The following is a 19,114-nucleotide window of genomic DNA, read 5'->3' as shown; positions in this document are numbered from 1 at the left end:
AGCTAAAGAAAGAAATGTTCAAGGTCTCTTTACAGAAAGAGAAACAAATTTCTTCGAAACCAAAGACATTTCACAGAAACAAAAGGCTTCTTGTAGTACAAGCATACTTTACTCCAGATGCATTTTGCAGCAAATAAACAATTTTTAGAGAATGAAAGTCCCAGCACACTTTACTGAAAGACAGAAGTTCAGTACAATGGAGTCTCTGCACATTTATAGGAGCAGGAACAAAGACATATTCTGCATGTATTGGACAATGGTTGCACAAACGTAGCTTATTTTTTTTGTTTCATTTAGGAGATTTGGGCATTGCTGAAAATGCCAGCATTTATTGCCCATCCCTAGTTACTCTTGGGAGTGGTGTCAAGCCATATCTTTGAACCACTGCAGAGCTTGTGCTTGTATTCCCACCGTGTTATTGGGTAGGGAATTTCAGTATTTAGACAGTGCTAATGAAAGAATAATTATACATTTCCAAGTCTGGATAGTGGGGAACTTCTGGGTAGTTCCATAGTCCCAGTCATTTATATGTGGATTTGGGAAGGTCGAAATCCTGGCAAGGTGCTGAAGTTTATTTTGTAGCTCGTGTATTTTGCAGCACAATGGCAGCTTAAGAAGATTTGGGTGCTGATTTTGCTCTGGATAGTGTTGAAATTCTTAAACATAAGTTGGGCTGCAATCTAGGGAGCATTACATCACAATTCTGACCCATGCTTTGTAGATGGCATAAATCTTTAGAGAATTGGGAGGTCACTGCAGCCTTCCCAATCTCCGAACGGTTTTTGTAGCCACCGTGTTTATCCAACTGATCCAGTTAAATTTATGATCAATAGTGACCGAAGGTATTGATGGTGAGGAACTTGACAACTCTTTCATCTTCAAGGCATATCCTAGAGAGATAGAGGAGGCTGAATAGAGGAAATGTGGAGGAAGAGTTGGATTGGGATGTTTGACTGATTTGGAGGTCAATATATGAAATCAGGAATGGATAAAATGGCTGCATGGAATTCTGGTCTGCATGTTTGAATGGATTCAAAATGGTGGAGATTGAATGAATGCACATTTCAACAGGAAATCCAAGGAGGGAGTGATGAAACCTAGAAAATGGAGTTGTTGAGTCATGTAGGTTGTGAATTAGCATCTGTGTTACATTCAATGCTGTCATCTTGCAAGATTTCATTTTTAGATGAAAATTACTTAATACACAATCCACATTTGATTATGGTCTCATTCATGTCTTTGTGCCTCCTTTGGTATCTAGATAAAAAGAACAGATTATCTTGTTGCTACGTACAAATGACCCAGATGTTAAATATGTAGCAGCCTGGCACTCAGTCATGTGGGAATAGAAATATTTCTGATTCCAAATCTGAATAATGACTGATTTTTACCAGATAAAATGCTCCCGCCCCCTACAAATTTGTGTATAATTTCCTTCATCGTGTCTTGAGTAGACGTAGGCTTGCTTATTGTCACCTGGATTCCGTTAAGGAATCTTAAAAGTTCAGAACAACCCTTTCCAAAGTTAACAGAGTGGTGAGATGGTAATTTGGTCCTCATGTTTTTACTAATTCAATGTGAAATCTTGATGTAGAGCTATTTAAATACTTGTCGCATTTGCCATAAAAATCTGTAGTGATCACCTGTTGAGAAGGCAGGACTTGGAATAAATTTTTCTTCTTGAGAGGTAATACCAAGACTTGTTTGTTTGATGAAAGTAAGCATAGAAGAGAGCTTCAATATGTTTAAGGTAAATGATAACCTTACAGCAACTTTGAACTAGTTCATTAGAGGTTTAAAGAAACAAACCAGTCAATAAATTCTTTTAAGGTTTTTAAACAGATCTTTGAAGACAAAAGCAGTTTCTCACACTTCGTAATGGTTTAGTTGCCATCTGATACCTGTTACCAAGTGTGTCTTCCTTGGAGTGATCGCAATGTTTCTCTCTGAAGAACTCTGTGTTGATTAGATCACAACCATTTCTGTTTATTCTCTCTTAAGCACCAAATTGAGATTCTCCTGAATGTTTTCAAAATAGTCTCACCATTTGGAGTATAATCTACTACACCAGCTCATATTTCTTGAATTATTAATAATCACTTACACAAAGCATTTATGCAGGGCATTGTGATGGATATAGTTGCAATCTAAATGATTTGTAATGATGTTTGAGAGATGGGAATACATGTTAGTTTTTAGTAGTACTTAAGGAATTCTCAACTGCTATGTTTTTAATCAAGAGTATTGCCATGGAATCATACATAAAGCAAAGAAAGGGTCATTCATCCTATCATGCCTATAGTGAAATTATCTTGATGTTTTCTTTATGTATTCTTGCCCTTTCTAGAATGTTAGCCATTTTCAAAGTGGAGGGCAGTTTTGTAAGTAATCTTTTGTTTTAATTAGTTTGGTACAGAGATGAAATATAAACCACAATAAAAAAAACTTTATTTATAACATGTTTTGGTATGCGTTGAGTTGGCCTACTTCAGCCAGTATGTTTAGTAATGATTCAAGAAGTGGATTCTTCATCTCCAGGTTAATGGTTGAATAAAAGAAAATCAACTAAGTTTGCATGCAATATAACTTCTTAATAATAAGAACTGAGATGCACATGGAGGCAGATGCCAAACAAGGAGTGAATTACTTGGGTTTTGATGATGTCTACATTAAACTCATTGTGTTGATTCATTTATGAAGAATGGCATCATGGGTATGGTACCGGATGACATAGGACCAGTGGGTTCATTTCCCTACAGAAATCAATTTTTGCAGAGGGATAATTGAAGGAGAACAAAAGTGCCCACAAAATTAACACTAATTAAATATTTTCAACCAGTCCACAATTGTATATGCAACTATTCACATTAAAAGATATTTATATATGAATTGGAAAGGTTTAGAGACACATGGGCCGAACGTGGGCAAATGAGACTAGCTTAGGTGGGCACCTTGGTTGGCATGGATGAGTTGGGCCGAAGGCCCTATTTCTGTGCTGTATTACTCTATGACTCTATTAAAACATTGAATGCTAATTGAATTGAGTATTACCTCTGACAACCAGTGACTGAGAGTAGGATGATGAAAACACAGCCACAGACAGTTACGAGCACGGTGATGAGAAGGCTTGAATTCTTTGAGATGTTTTCTATGTGGAAGATTTCAAAAACAAATTTGTTATAAATAAGCATTAGTGTTCCAATAACTAAATGCTATTACTGCAAGGAATAAGCTTTATTAAGGCACCTTGGTGATACTTGGTCAATTGCAGTTTCTCTTTATGGACAAATTGAGCATCACTTTTGCCGCTTTGATAGCAATATCTATGCTGCCTTATGTCACTTAACATAATTGAGACGAGTTTTATGGGGTCTTATTTAGCTTAATTGAATTCAACTTGCATTTTGTGGATGAGACACACCTCACAAATGTTCCATGTTGTCACATAGATTCCAGTATTCCTAATGTACTAGAAAAGTTTGGTGAGAGGCTTGGGTGTTTCAGAGCACAAACCTGTTGAGTTCCATAAGTTTTTCTCTATTCAATGCTCTCAGCTGTTCATGAAAGGCATTGTCGAGTGAATGGAACTGGTTGAAGATTGCTTCTATAATGGTGAGGGACCTCAGGACTAGGCAAAGATCAATCATGCACTTGACACTTCTGGCTAAAGTTGATCAAATAGTCCATCCCATTAAACCCTCACTGTTGCAATCATCACTACAAAGTAGTGTTTTGTGATTAAACTTCTTTCCTGAGACAGAGGTGTGAAATTCCATCTTCTTTTCTTATAATGTGCAAGTTTGGTGTTATTTAACACTATTCTTTTCATCCTCTGTGGTGCCCTACACATTGGGCCCTGGTTCTTCTGGACGTTTGAATAATTTTCTTTTAAAGTTTTTCTAATATTAGGTAATCACTATTCAGTCTCTTGAGCTCAACATGCTATCACTGTTAAATGGGCTGTGAATCAGAAAAGGTCATTGTTAATCAAGGGTTAGTTCTAACTGGGTGGAGAGCAATTTCAGAATTGTGATGCAGGCAGTCAGTCTACTTGGCATTCTCACAAATCACAGTGCATGTTTGTAGTTGTGCAATGCGAGTGTTCAGATATAAAAAGGGTTAGGAGGTAGAACCCCATGATACCTTGACATATGGGTGCTGCAGTACTCCATGCTCCAGTGAAAAGGATTGCAGGTTATAGACGAAGGTCCAACAAGATTAAATCCTGCATTACATTCAAAATGGATGGATGTCTTGCAGAAGAAGAAATGTGCCTTTTCCACCTTGGGAAACTTCTCCACAAGGAGTTTCTATGAAAAAACAGCAAGATACAATTTAACAAGCTAGTGGAATGGTAACAAATCACCAGGATTGTTTGGATACTGTGGTGAACAGAATCAGAACAGGGCTATGTCAACCTTTTAATTTTTGGAATTTCTTTTGTTGGTGGTTGACAAAGTAAATCAATTCCTTTTGGAATCAATCATTTAATTGGTTCACATTAGCACTGTAACATTGAATTCTGTGGGATCTATAAATCTAATGAATCAGGATAATAGCAGTCATGTCCAAGAATTGGGTTTATCTGATTTCCTGGTTTGTATAACTTCCAACAAAACGATCCTACAGTTGGTAAATCCATCAGCTGTGATAATTAGCTGCAGATAGCAGGAAAATTTTCCCTCGTGCTGAATAATTTCACTGAGATCAGGTTGCTTTAACTTAGCTCAGCAACCTAAAATTAGGGGAGCATGGGGTATTCTAAATTTCTTCTGAGAAATACACGCGTGAATATTGATGGGAGTGAATGGGACTCTTCACGGACCTTTCAGGACACAGTACTGCACGTTTCAAAAGGGAAGTACTTTGACAGAGACATAATGTAAGCAACAACATAAGCTTTTTTATTAAAACATTCATAGCTGTTTTAAAAACATTTCTAGAGAGCTTATTTTCAGTTGTATAATCTCTTGATTATTGAAGTCAATAGTACTGAATATTGGTCCAATAAGTGCTTTGGGTAGCCAGTAATGCATCACCCATTTTGTGGGTTTAGGCCAAGACTGATTTCTATCCCATAATCTTAAGGTGAGGGAAAAAAGTAAAAAAATGGGTAAATCATTTGCAATGATGCTTGAATGTTTTTCATGTGTGCTCCAGCAGGTGAGGCACAATACTAGCCAAGCAAACTTAGAAATTAACCTCAGATGTACACTTTGGGGCTTTGCTTTGTTATTAAGACTACTATTGATGTAAGGTGATCCCATCTACTGCTGAGGTATGATTGTGTACAAACATTCATTGCTGATGAGTTTCAATATCAGGGGTGGGAATGAGAGGATGTTGGGAACTCTGAGGGATTTTATTCAACTAATCATCTTTTTGTATAAACTAACAATTTGGTTCCAGTTATTTCCCTTGGAAAAAATGGAATAATCTCATTGCAAATATTCAGGAATATTAGTGGTAAAGAAAATATAACATTAATATGTTTTATTCCTCTCCATAGCTGCCACCAAGAACGGCACTATTATCTTTTGAAGAAGTTGTCCAGAAATACTTTGAACTCAATAAGACTTACCAATTTTGGTCAATGAATGTTCATCATTAGGAAAGCAAATTCAGAGCTCAAGCCATTATTCCACCCATCGTCTTTTTCTCATCTCAGACCTCTACACCTGTCTTAGTCTCTGCCCTGTACTCTCCCAGTTTCTTTAAACTGCCCCAATCCTATATATCCTGCATTCTGTCCAACCCTTTTTTTCCCATGCTGATCCCACCCTCCATCTTCCCCATTCTAATTTTGTACCTCATTGAAATATTCCCTGGCTGGTTTTAGAATTGGTTAGTGGCAACCCACCTGTGGTCTTCTCTTTCCAGGGGGCCAAATTGATTGAGGGGATTGCAGAGCTGTTACAAAGTACAAAGTCATTGGGATATTGGTTCCGTGAAAATACATCTACGGGGATTCTCTGAATTCTGGTGTTGTCACATAAGATCCTGGACAGAGTGACTTTACTCAGCTCTTCTTTCTGCTGGTTGGTAAACACACCTTCGTTTTCCCACCAAAACCTTTTGCAAAAAGAAAATAAGCATCACATCCAGGAATTAACTAAGGCATTTTGCCTGATGTTGTATTGATCTTGTTGTGCTCCATTGTGGGGTGGGGGCAGGGAAATGCGTCCTTCGCTCCATGTGTTTTAGCAATTCTGTATTACCTAGGTCATAGGTTGGATTCCTACATTTTGCTGAGTTAGTTGATCTCTGTTTGATTGCTAATGGGATGCTGGTATCATCTTGAGTACCTCCAATCCAGTAAGACAACTATTTCCTGTTGTCTGTAAGTAGAAATTAAATAAAGACAATTTGGGGTTCAGTTTTATACTACCCTTCTATTACTATAAAACTTGGTACCCAGTTGCTATAATTTGCTAACATTCATTACTTCTGCAAATTGATGCAAGAAGTCAGAGGGTGATAGGACCATATAGAAAGAATATGCCACAAGAATCAGCAATCTCAAGAAAGTTGGAGAGAAAACTGGCAAAGAAAACAGTAAGTGTTTTAAAAAATGTGTGCAGCAGCATGCAGTTGTCATGGTTTTACTTAAGATTTTAATGTGATTGTAGCAGGCTATTCATGGAGCCTGACTTGGTTCATAGTGCCATGCTGTGATGAACTAACACTGTAAATGTACCTTAAAGGGTTGCATCCAATTCCATACTAAATCCCTAAAACACTAAATTGTCATCACACCCAGTATGGCCACTGATTGACATAGAAGTGGAAAGATATCAGTGTAGTGCACAGAATTCTGTCTTGTTGAATTCTGATTGTGCTCGTGAACATACCTGTAGATCCCAAACTTTTGGGTCCTATCCATCCATGTTAGCTTCTTCACAAGTACCTTTTCAATCTATGAATTGTTCATTTCTTCCAAACTTCATATCCGAATATAGCAAGTCGGTGTTAGCTACCTGGCTATCAAGAAAGGTAGTCTGTCCCAATAAGAAAAGTGTGTGCTTTCTGAGTCAGCATTAGGAACTCCTCATTTGTCGTTTGGTTTGGACTCTTCTCACAAAGTCAGAGTCATGCATCATGGAAATAGACATTTCAGCGCACACAGTCCTCACCAACCATTAAGCATTCACTTACATTGATCCTACACCAACCATGTCTTATTCTCCCCACATTCCCATCAACTTCCCTCAGATTCTACCACTCACCTAAATACTAAGGGATGTGGAGGAAACCCATGTATTCAAGGAGAAAACATGCAAATTCTACATGGACAGCACGAGAGGTCAGTATTAAACCCGGATCACTGGAGCTGTGAGCCAACAGCTCTACTGGTTGTGCAACTGTGCCACCCACTGTGTGTGAGAGGTCCTAAGACAACACTAACAAACAATAACGCCTGTGCAGGAAACAATCCATGATCCCCTAATATCAAACCATCAGGAAGCAGGCGTGGCTGTCATGTCCATGGGCTGCAAATTTCCATACACACCTGTCTCCATCTCTCAGGACTCTGAACTGTTTTCCAAGAAGACAGGCCAAGAGCTCCCCGACACGAGCTCTGGGCAGTAGTGGCTCTGCTATTGCACCAATCCACACATCTATATTTTCGGGTGTCTTGTACACTGACAGGATCTTTCTTGCTAAGTATGTGCTGTTAAAGATCTGTATTAATTCAGAGATATTCTTGGCTTCCTGCAGTCCACAGAACTGCCTCCAGGCATTATAACCTACACAGGAAAGAAAGGAAGATCAAACTACATTTATATACAGCTTTGGATATTAGTGTAGTTATCAATAATATTTGAGGTCGGTGTACAATTTGCATGGTATTAATAGAACTGTATATGTTGTGATGGTGCAATAACAACATCGGGGACAGTGGCAGGGGCAGGCCTGAAGCAAAAAAACTGCAGATGCTGGAAATTTGAAATATAATTGGAAAATGCTAGAGACACTTTGCAGGTCAAGAGTATCTGTGGAGAGGGGAAAAAAAAACGTGCAAAACATGCTGTTTCTCTCTCCACAAGAGCAGCCTGACCTGTTGAAAATTTTCAGCATTTTTCTGTTTTCCAAAATCAAGCCACTTGGCCCCTTGTGTCTGCTCCACCATGGCTGATCTTTAGTCTGTCCCACTTTCCTGTACTGACACCAAATCTCTCTATTCCCTTATTATCCAAAACTCCATTGATCTTTGACTTGAATGTACTCAATGACTGAGTTTTGACAATCCTCTTAAATAAAAAATTCAAAAGAATCAATACTATCCTGAAGAATTAAGTTCTTCTCACCATAGTACTCAAAAACCAAACTGCTGATTCTGAGGCTGTGAACCCAGATTCTAGGCAGTACCTAATCTGTCATGCCCTTATGAATTTTTAATGTTACAATGAGATCACTTGTTAATCTTATAAATTCTAAAGATTAAAGGCTTAGTCTGCTTAATATGTTCTCATGGGATAATCTTGCCCATTTTAGAATGAATTTGATTAACCTGGTTGAACTGCCTGTTACAAGTATGTTTTCCTTAGTTCAGGAAATTACCTGTACAAAATATTCAGGTGCAATCTCACCAGGGGTCTACATATATTCTGTTATATGTCTTTACTCGTTTGCTTAAAACCTGTTGCAATAAAGGCTACCATATCATTTGCCTTCCAGATTTTCTAGAGATTTGACTCGTCTTTCTGAATTCCAATACTTTTCTATTTCTCACCATTTACAAGATGCTTTGCTTTATTTTTCTCTATTAAAGTGGATGACTTCACATTTTTCCACATCATTATTTCATCTTCCAAGTCCTTGCCCATTCACTTAACCTGGCTATGTACCCTTGAAGTATTTCTGCATTCTCCTGCCATCAGCTTTGTATAGTTGGCAAACTTGGTTATATTATATCTGCTCCCCTCATCCAATTCACTGACATTGAATGCAAACAGTTGAGCCCCAGCATCAATCCCTGTAGCACCCCACTACTTGCAGGCTCACAACCTGAAAATGACCCTTTTTTCTGTTAACCAATCCTCAGTCATGCTAGTATTATTATCACCAATCCCATGTACAATAATACTAGTTAATGACCTTTGTGTTGAATCTTATCAGAGGCCTGCCAGAAGTCCAAATACACCACAGATACTCATTTGCCCTTATCTATTCCACTAGTTGTAATCTTAAAAAATTCCAACAGATTTGTCAAACATGATTTCCCTTTCATAAATTCATATTGCCTCACCTGATCGGATTATTACTCTGTTAATGTCCTGTTACCTCTCCATTACTATTAAAATTGAATCATTGTATGAAGCTCAATCGTTCTGAGATTCTTCCACTGAAGTAGTTCAAATTATACATTCTGCTTGTTATTGTAATGAGTTGCTGGAAAATTGCATAGAAAAAGCAGAAATAAGCCCCTTTCATCCAACTGGTGTCAGTGGTGTTTGTTTTCTACATAATAATGTAGATTTTGGGTGGATATTGATGCTTTGACATAACTGGTTTCCCCTATACAGATTGCAAGTTTGGTACAGGCATCAGAGAACTTGTTCATCAGTATCTGAAATTCCTTGGATGAGCTGGAAATGAATGCAGCATCACATGCAGATCCCAAATAGGAGCAGGATGACATACCCTTTCCTCTGAAATCATCTGTTGTTGAACAAGCTGCCATTCATCCTCAATTCAGTTTGTGTACCCAACTGATAATTTTAAAAGCATTCTTGAAAGGAAGAAGATGCAAAAGCAAGTTTCAATATTGAATTCAGATGCCATTTCATTCTCCTCTCTGAGGGAGAACCAACTGGGTTCTCAATATGATCGGCCAATTTTCAGCAGGATCTTGTAGATACCATTCTGTTAACAAGATCAAGACCTTTTGTAGGTTAATGAATATTACAAATAGAGGTTCCTGTTGTTCATGGCTTGCTTATTGAAAATCTGGAAAAATGTTGAATCTCTGGAAAATGTGGATCATATCCATTCTGGATCACCAGCTCACTCAGGTTTAATGGACTACCTGATACGTACATTGACAAAGCCTCCACTACCCTTGGCAAACTTGTCTCCTTTGTCTAGAATTACATTCTGCTAAGATTGGACATAAATGTATCTGTGTCATCAGGATCTCTCTTTAAAGCTATGAAATCTGGGTCATACACTACAAGATGGAGTTGAAATTGAAGAGCTTCCTCCTCCCTGTATCAGGATATTCTTGGTGTGACTTGAGACCAATATAACATCAACATTGAGATTCTGGAGAGAACCGTCTGAATGCAGTGTACATTAAACACTTGGAGGGATTCCTGGTGGAGGCAATTGGAGTGTGTGCTTTGAAATCATCTGTTGCAAGCTTTGCTCCATGGCCAGTGTAAGATCTGCTGTCATGCAGAGGGAGGCCAAAGGTTCCAATAGAGTGATGAGAGTAAACAAGAAATTGAACATTCTTTTGAAAATTTGGAGAACCTTGTTGAAAATTGCTCAGTCTGGAGAACTGGGTTATGGTTATTGCAGTCAGCATGTAGAGTCATTTTATTGTCCAGACGAAGACCCACAGCAAGCCAGGAAACAGTTTGCTCCAGCCTTCAAATAGAGGAGGACCTGTAGCCAGTTTGGGTAAGTTTGTTGCATGTGCATTGGTCTCTTTCCACACATCAAGGATGAGTGTCAATGACTAACTAACTTTGACCTGTCTCCTTTTTATCTGTCAGGATATTGGAACAGCTTTCTTGAGCAGCTGTCCAAATCACATATACCCGCCTGTTCCCATTTCTCCCTGATCTTTTATTTCAAACCAGCATCTAACCTACTGTTGAACAATCACATAGACTTTGCTTCAATTAGTAACTCCAAAATATTCTACGCCTCACAATTATCTCTGTTCTAAATTTCAACAGTCTAATCGTAAATCATTTTCCTTTGTTTTGGTGAGCTCAATAATAAAACATTCTGATGTTATTTCATTATTTAAACACCGGTCAAAACACTGTTCTAACATAATCAAAAATCTAATGTTCTTTCTTTCTTTATTTTTCCTCATACCAGGCCATTGAAGCTTTGCTGTACTCACTCAACTTTGTGTTAAAAGAAACCTAGTTTTAGTATAGCCTTCTGTTGAAGGTTGCAATCCCAACCAATGTCTATGACATGTAGGTTTCACTCTTTGACCTATTACAACAGAATGAAACCACTGAGTGCTGGTAAGCAGACCTGTGGCTTTAACTCTTACAGAGTAAGGCTCGGGGGACCAGTGTTCCTAGTTGGGGAGAAAAGTCATGAAATATTAACAATAATTCTCTGTCCCAGGCTGAATGACTCTTGTGTCCTTGTTTTGCTTATTTGATTGTGCTGTTGGTCAACAGCATGGCTTGTGTGGATCCTAGTCGTCAGTTACATCGTTGGCTGAAAGTAGCTCAGTAGGATCTGGGGTGTGATGTGGCACCCAGCAGCAAAGATTTGCAGCATTGTAGTGACAGTGCCTTGCACCATGATATCAAAGGAGCTTTACAGTCCCAGGGAGCTTGAGAACAAGACACATCAGTAAACTCATACTTAATTTTACTTTTATTAATTACTGAATATAAAATGTGTACTCACCCCATCAGAATTTTTTTAATGGTATGTATCCTTCATTTGTATCTTGAAAAAAGACCTATTAACCCAAGTAAGCCATTAACTTAAATCAGTGTACTGTGTTCTCATGCCATGTGAAGATCAAATGATTAATGGAGCAAAGCAGTTTCATCAGATAGTTACCATGAGAGATGCAAGGGTTAAATCACCGAGCAAGTGATTCTGTTAGAGTGGTGTGATTTTTACTGGTTCGGTGTTAAAAATTTCTTTGTCAGTTTACCAGCAATCAGACAATAAATGTTACTTTGTGCAATAAGGGGGAGTAACAATGGAGCTATAAGGGCTCCTACTTATTTTTGGCTTTGAGCCTGATCATGAATACTCACTCCCTCAGTGTTTTGTGCATCACAACCCTCCCTTCCTGAATACTGCTGGTCATGTTTTCAGCCGCCTATGGAATTTACTTCCCAAACACTTCTGTCTCTTTACATCCTTTTGTTTTTAAAAACTCTCCCTTTAATTCACATTTTTGACTAAGCTTTTGATCTGATATCTTTTTATCTTAAGACTATGAACTTAAATTGAATACCCATCATTGAGGGGAAAATCTCTTGGAAATCACACTTTCAAGCCCCTTTAATTTTGTATGTTTCATTGAGATCACCTCTCAACCTTTGAAATTGCACATTCTCATTTTTTCCTTTTATCTCACATACACGAAAACACACCAAAAAAAGCTGTCAAGCCTACCCTGCCTCTCAGTATGATTGTGCCTGATCTACCCATCTTGATTCCTGTGCCACGCAGCCCTCAGATCTTTCCTCTTTAAATACTTCCAGTGATCCAGCCCTGCAACCCTGTGGGGTAAAAAATCCCAGAGATTCATCACTCTCTGGGAGAAGATATTTCTATGCACCTCTGTTTAAAATTGTTTTCTTGTGAACCATGTCCCCCATGTACAATTCATTTTTGCCACTCTGTTTGCTCTAGTTTTGACACAATATTTTTCTTGACCTCCTTTGCTAACCACTGATGGTTATCAATTGGCATTTTTCTCACTGAGTCCCTCTTGCTGATGGTGATAAATTTTTGTTTACTGTTCAGATATCTGCCACTACTCATCTATTGAACTTTCCTTTAACCTCTCTTCCCAGTCCATTCTAGGCAACTCTTCCTTCATACCTTTGTTTTTGCCCTTATTTAAGTTGAGGACACTGGCTGTGGAGCCAAGATTTTCCCTTCAAACTATACTTGGAATTCCACCACGTTGTGACCACTACCCCCTCAATGATCGTCAAGTACAAGATCTCTAGCTAATTAAAAAAGATCAAATCAAAAATACCCTGTTCCCAGGTAGGTTCAGTATCGCTCAAAGAAGCAATCTTTGATGCACTGCACAAATTCCTCCTACACAGTATCCTTGCCAAACTGATTAAACCAATCAGTATGCAAATTAAAATCACCCATGATAATTGCAGTTCCCTTTTTATTCACATTCAATATTATGTTCCCACTTATGCTTTGTACCACTGTGGGGCAAAACCTTGGGGCCTGTAGACCAGTCCCACCCATGCCTTCTTTCCATTGCTATTCTTTATTTCCTCCCAAACTGATTCTACATCGCAATCCACTGCATATTTCTCACTACTCACCAACAATACTAATACCTTCCTTGATTAACAATGCTATCCCACCTCCATTTCCTTTTCGTCTGTTCTTTTGGAACACTGAATATCCTGGAATATTGATTTTGGTTACTCTGCAACTACATTGTCATAATAGCTACTAAACCCAACTCAGTTACTTCTATTTGTGCTATCAATTCATCCATTTTGTTACAAATGCTGTGTGCATTCAGATGAAGAGCCTTCAGCCTGACCTTTTTACAATTGTTTTATGTTTCTCATTTCTACTGCATACATTTGCTTATAATTTCTGCTCTTTCCTGTCATGCTTTTATTTTTATTCACCCCTTCACTAACCTGTGCCACTGCTCTTGCACTTCCTTTTGATTTACTAAACTTTCTATCTTTTGATCCCTCATGCTCTCTAATTAGTTCAAAGCCCTGTCTATAATCCCAGGATAGTGGTCTCAGCATGGCTGAAATGAAGCCCATCCCAATAGAACAGCTATCTCCTTTTCCAGTACTGGTGCCCCATGAGTTGGAACCCATTTCACCCATACTGATTTTGCTATACTGTTTTGAAGGCAACTCCATCTTTCCTGAGATAAGGAGACCAAACACACACATTATTTGAGGGTTGGCTTCACCAGAGCCCTGAGCAATTGTAGCAAGAGTTTCTTACACCTGTACTCCATCCTCTTTGGAATTAAAGGTAACAAGATATTTGCATTTCTAATTGTTTGATGTAGCTTTCTAATGACTTTCTGATAAATAATTTAGAACATCATTATGACCATTATGTGGCTTTGCAACGTCATTAAGGATAGACTTATTTAAGCCCTCTGCATATCTTTTGTGTTGATACTTACTTGGTAGCCCATGATCCCTTCCTCGTTGTAGGTTCAGTGCTGCCAGATCCAATGCTAAGGATTCCTTAGGCTGAAACAACTTTTCTGTCAGCTCTTCCGGCATCATCTGTGTTTGTGTTTGAAGCTTGGCAGAGTTTAATATAACACCTCGGATGATTGGGTCAATGCCTCCTGTAGTACATACAACACAATAAATTGGGTTTGAGTACAGGACAGCATCGGCGGGAAATTTCAATTTTACTGTAGGCCAGAATTTAGTTGGCCTACCAGTAAATGCAATGCCTTAAGCAAATCAGATTCAATCAATCCCTATATTATTCTAAATAAGCAAATTTTAACTAAAATAGGTTAATAATTGTTCTCAAAGACTTGAGGCCAAGGAAGGCATCAAATTAGCCAATTTTCCTGCTGCTGATTGTTGCCTAATGAACCTTGCTGTAAAATATAAGCTTGGATGCTGGCTGGGTAGTGGACTGAGCCTGATTTAATGACACTGGCTTCTGGCTTGAGTCGAGAGGCACAAAGCTGGCAGCACCTGTGGAACCAAATACAGTAAAACTTCAATAATCCAGCACATTTAAGACTTTGGCGGTGGTGGATTAACAGATTTTCTGATCTATTTGGCGATACTCCTGTTAATATCCGACAATACTTTTATTTCACTTTTTTGAAATGTTACAAAGTAAAATAGTAAATTTTCCAATGAATAATTTTTTTAAAAATGCAGATGCTAGAAATCTGAGACAAAAACACAACATGCTGGAAAAACTCAGCAGGGCAGGCAGCATCTGTGGAAAGACAATGTTTCAGATAAATCTTCCAGTGAACCCAGTGAGTTAAGAGGGAACACTGGAAACAGGACCTGGTGAATTTAAAAGGAGTGTCAAAGCTGGACTCTGGTGAGCTTTTGAATGAAAAAATAAATTTGTGGCAATAAAACTGGCAATTTGCCTCATGTTTGGCAACACAGAAAGTGGTGGACTATACCAGAATAAACTTGGTTACAGATGCTAATACGTGAACCAGATGCTGAACCACCAGGATTTCTGAACAATTGGATATATTGGAGTTTTATTGTAGCGGGGGAGGAATACAACTAACATTAATACAGTTATTGCTTATTGGCCCAATGATAGCTGAACTCAGTGTTTAGTTACAGTGCATGCTTTGTGACGTGTGCGGCACTCTCCTTACCTTCTTCTATAATTCTCCATGGAGAGAAAAATGACTTGTGCAGAGAGATGCTGGGGTAGGTCGGATTCTCTCTGTAATTCTCATCCAATCGAAAGAGTATTGGATGGATGGTAACATGAGCAAAACGAAATGCTGCTGTGGCAAACACATTCGAAATCCGGGGGTCAACTGTTTCATCATAGCCCTTGTAGGGAGGTAGGTGCTGCTTTGTTGCTTCAGGACCAAGAATCTTTGGCACATAATCCTTCCAGTTTATAATCTGTGTGGAGAGGAAGAGAAATTGTGATCATATTTTTCTTCTGAATCCATTTACCAGCACAAGTTAAAGCAAAATAACTACTCAAGTACTGGCCTGTACTTGAGTTGCTGTCTGTGCTACCACTAATTATATTCTTCTATCTAAATTGGAGTCTTGCATTTTATTTCTGTATCTTCACTTCTATTGCTTAGATCTCCATTGTTGATAATCACTATCTTGTTGCCATTGATTTATGTATACACACTTTTCATTGGACTGAAGACAGCTTTTTTAATCCAAATTAGAAATTCTCCATCCTCCTTCACACGTGTCCTTGCTTTATTGAAATAAAGGATCACTGCTTCCTGTACTATTTTTTTTCTTTCCCAGAACCTTAAGATTGTTGAACTCACTTCTCTTGGTCTTTGTTTCATCCTAAAAATCAATATGCTTTTAAAAACTTGAGTTTGGCTTTAATTCACCTCTCCTTTTCTCTTACATTTTAAAATGAGAGGTCAGCTGCACCCATAGACTTTGGCCAAGAAATTCTTTCATGCAATACAATGTTTGTGATCAAAACCTGTATGGTTCTTGTAGCGTAGATATTTTCAGTCCACTGTGCTTATGATGTGCATAGGGCTGTGGATATATGAGGATGTCAAATGATGTCCGATACAAATTTTGACATTAGTTTTTTCATATTTATTTGTGTCACTCATGCAGAAGCAGACCTTCACAGTGTCACATAAGGTCCATGGCTATGGAGACCAATGCATGGATCCTCCCGTATGTATGTTCACTTCGTCTTCTAGTTACCCCTTATTTCACCCTCCTTTGCTGGGGGTCTCCTTCAAGTCCCCCATAGCTGGACCTGACCGTCACGTTCCCCTGCTCCTCTGGGAGCTGTTTGTCTTTTTCTCTTTTAGTTTCACAGTCCTTCCTAATTTGGCAAGATTTGAACATGTGACTGATCTGTACTGATTCAAGTAATTGATGTAAATTGGGACATTGTTAATCTTTGCCCTGGGGGGTGGGGCACCATTCAAAATTTCTCTAAACCCACATGATGCTTCTAACCGAAATGTCATTTTTCAAAACTGAACCAATTTCTGATCCATTCCCAAGTTTTACCCTGATGATTAAATGAAATCTGTTGTATAAGTGTTATGAAGTTTTTCCTGAGAACTTTGGCAAATTTATAAAAGACCTGCTTGATTGTTTGAACTAATCTAAAGAAATGTAATTACCCTGATCCGTGACTCCTTTCCTTGAATTTTTCCCTTTTTTTCGTTTTTCATTTTCCATACAAGTTTCTGTTGAAATCTAGACCAATGATCATTTTCAGTGGCTGCATTCTTTTGACCGTTGAACTACAGGAGTTAAATTAGGAAACTTAACTAGTTTCAATTAATTTCTAATAATTAATCTCCTTTAGAAAGTTAGCACAAGGGAAAATAAGCAAGTAAGCAAATTATTGTAAGGTAGTTGCTGGATTAGGAACCAAACAGCACAACCCAGAACCACCTGTAGCAGCAACGAAATCTGAAAGATCAAAAATCAAGTATTTGAAAAGTAATGTATTTGGTGCATGTATTGTATTTTAAACACACATTTTGGATGGATAACTCTGCAATGCAGATTTTGAAAGAAAACTTGGTGAGTTGTGCATTTAATTCAACAGCCATAAATTGTTATTGATGATTTACATTGCAAAATTCAGTGTGAGAGGGGAGAAATTTAATAGGAACCTTGGGGGCAACTTTTTCACCCAGCGGGTGGTCCCTGTATGGAATGAGCTGTCAGAGGAAGTGGTTGAGGCAGGTACATTAACAACATTTAAAAGACACTTGGACAGGTACATGGATAAGAAAGGTTTAGAGGGACAGAGGCCAAACGTGGGCAAGTGGGACTAGCTTAGATGGGCATCTTGGTTGGCATGGACCAGTTGGGCCGAAGGGCCTGTTTCCATGCTATATGACTATGAGATCTACCAAAGTAATTAATCATTTTATGTGCATGTTACCATTGCAACTCTTGTGTTAGAAACTAAATGCCACAGTTGAATGAAATAATTGCAGCAAGAAGCAGAAGCAGGAGTTGGCTATGTGGCTGCTTGAGTCAGTAAGATCATGGGTTATCCTGCACCTCATTCACTTTCCTCCCCAATCTCCATATCCTCTGGTTTTCTTAATGTCCACAAATCTTTCAATCTCGCCCTAGAACACACTGAACAACAGAACATCCACAGCCATCTGAGGATGAGAGTTCCAGAGATTTAAGAAATTTTAGTTGAAAATGCTGACTACTTATTTTAAGATTCTGTCCCTGTTCTAAATTCACCAGCTAGAGGTAATAGCCTCTTAAAGCCTGTTAAGCCAACTCAGAAATAACTACAGACTGGACTACTTTTTCTCTGTTGAGCAGAAGAGGCAGCTATACAATCATACTATTTTCTTCCTAAATGCAGCTTTCACACAAGCTCCACTTTTATAATTGTGCCAAGTATGATTGAAAGGAAATTACAGGGAGTATTATGGTTACCATGGTATAGTTTGTTACACAAGATGACTGTGGAATTTGGTTAACAGATTAGTTTATTGTGTAGCTCCACACAGTTGTTTATAGTTACTGAAATATTAAATCTTTGGAAGTTTCAGGGAAGCACTTTGGAACATGCCATAGGAGAATAGGTTTGTTCAAATATGCAAGGAAGGTTTAATTGTCCTTTATAAAACTATGTTCAAATTAACATGTGTTTCTCAAATCTCTTACTTTTTTTAATGGCATATTGTAATTTCTGCCAATTTGACTTTATGGCTATATGTTTAAATATGATTCTCTATAATGCTCTTAGCTTGAGAATCAACGGCTGAGAATTTCCTGGCATTGTTACAACTGTCATAACTTCATTGGACTCTATTCTCTCTGAAGGGAGCATGACACATCTTACCCTATCCCAGTACCACAGCTTGTTGTCTAATGGCTTCTGGTACAGAATGTTATAACAGGTGTAAATGTCAAGGTAGTTACTTTGTTTAATTTAGCTTTACACAAGTCTTCCCAAATGATGGGTGTGTAGTCCTATTCATTGGCACAGAAACTGTGGCTAATTAACTGAAAACATATTTGCAATATAGTATTTTCAAGATTATGACTCTATGTAATATCTGCCATTGGTGGAAGAGTACTCAATAAAACAGCTCCTGAGCAATGATTGAAATGCAGTTTAGACATAATCATGAAAGAACTTCACATGGTGATGGATTGGGAGCTGATCCATCGGGAAGTGATTAAAGGAGGATCTTGAATCCAATCTTCTTCCTCACCTGGTGGTAGGCTCCCATGATTTTTCGTGCCTCCTGATACAGAGTCTCACCACTCCAGTGTGGGTTTAGCTGATGTAGTTCTGATACTATTCGGTTATGTTCTCGTAAGAAGATAGTGTGTAGTGCTTGCATCCCTAAATGTTCATTTGCTCGGGAATCCCCTGAATAGTAAAAGAAATTTTTTTCAATTTTCCAGTCTTGTAGAATCTGGCATGCCTTCAGAGTATCTATCTGTTGGTGTAGCAGTTGGAAGGGCTTACTAGGAAATTCTCTTTAAAG

At 38.3% G+C, this 19,114-nt stretch overlaps 1 protein-coding gene across 1 annotated transcript in view; it reads right to left on the bottom strand.

Moving 5' to 3' along the window:
• Nucleotides 1-4,236: 4,236 nt before the first annotated feature.
• The window catches only part of LOC127577985 (eosinophil peroxidase-like), a 40,632-nt gene continuing 25,754 nt past the window's right edge, over nt 4,237-19,114 (bottom strand). The window contains exons 9-14 of the mRNA XM_052029692.1: nt 18,836-18,996; nt 15,272-15,530; nt 14,078-14,248; nt 7,511-7,748; nt 5,861-6,072; nt 4,237-4,310 (exon numbers count right to left, since the gene is read on the bottom strand). Coding sequence (XP_051885652.1) covers nt 4,237-4,310; nt 5,861-6,072; nt 7,511-7,748; nt 14,078-14,248; nt 15,272-15,530; nt 18,836-18,996 — 1,115 coding nt within the window. The remainder of the gene's footprint in view (nt 4,311-5,860; nt 6,073-7,510; nt 7,749-14,077; nt 14,249-15,271; nt 15,531-18,835; nt 18,997-19,114) is intronic.

The sequence above is a fragment of the Pristis pectinata genome, chromosome 14 (genome assembly GCF_009764475.1).
Source record: "Pristis pectinata isolate sPriPec2 chromosome 14, sPriPec2.1.pri, whole genome shotgun sequence".
Classification (NCBI taxonomy): Eukaryota; Metazoa; Chordata; class Chondrichthyes; order Rhinopristiformes; family Pristidae; genus Pristis; species Pristis pectinata.
This window is presented reverse-complemented; position numbering and strand designations above follow the sequence as displayed.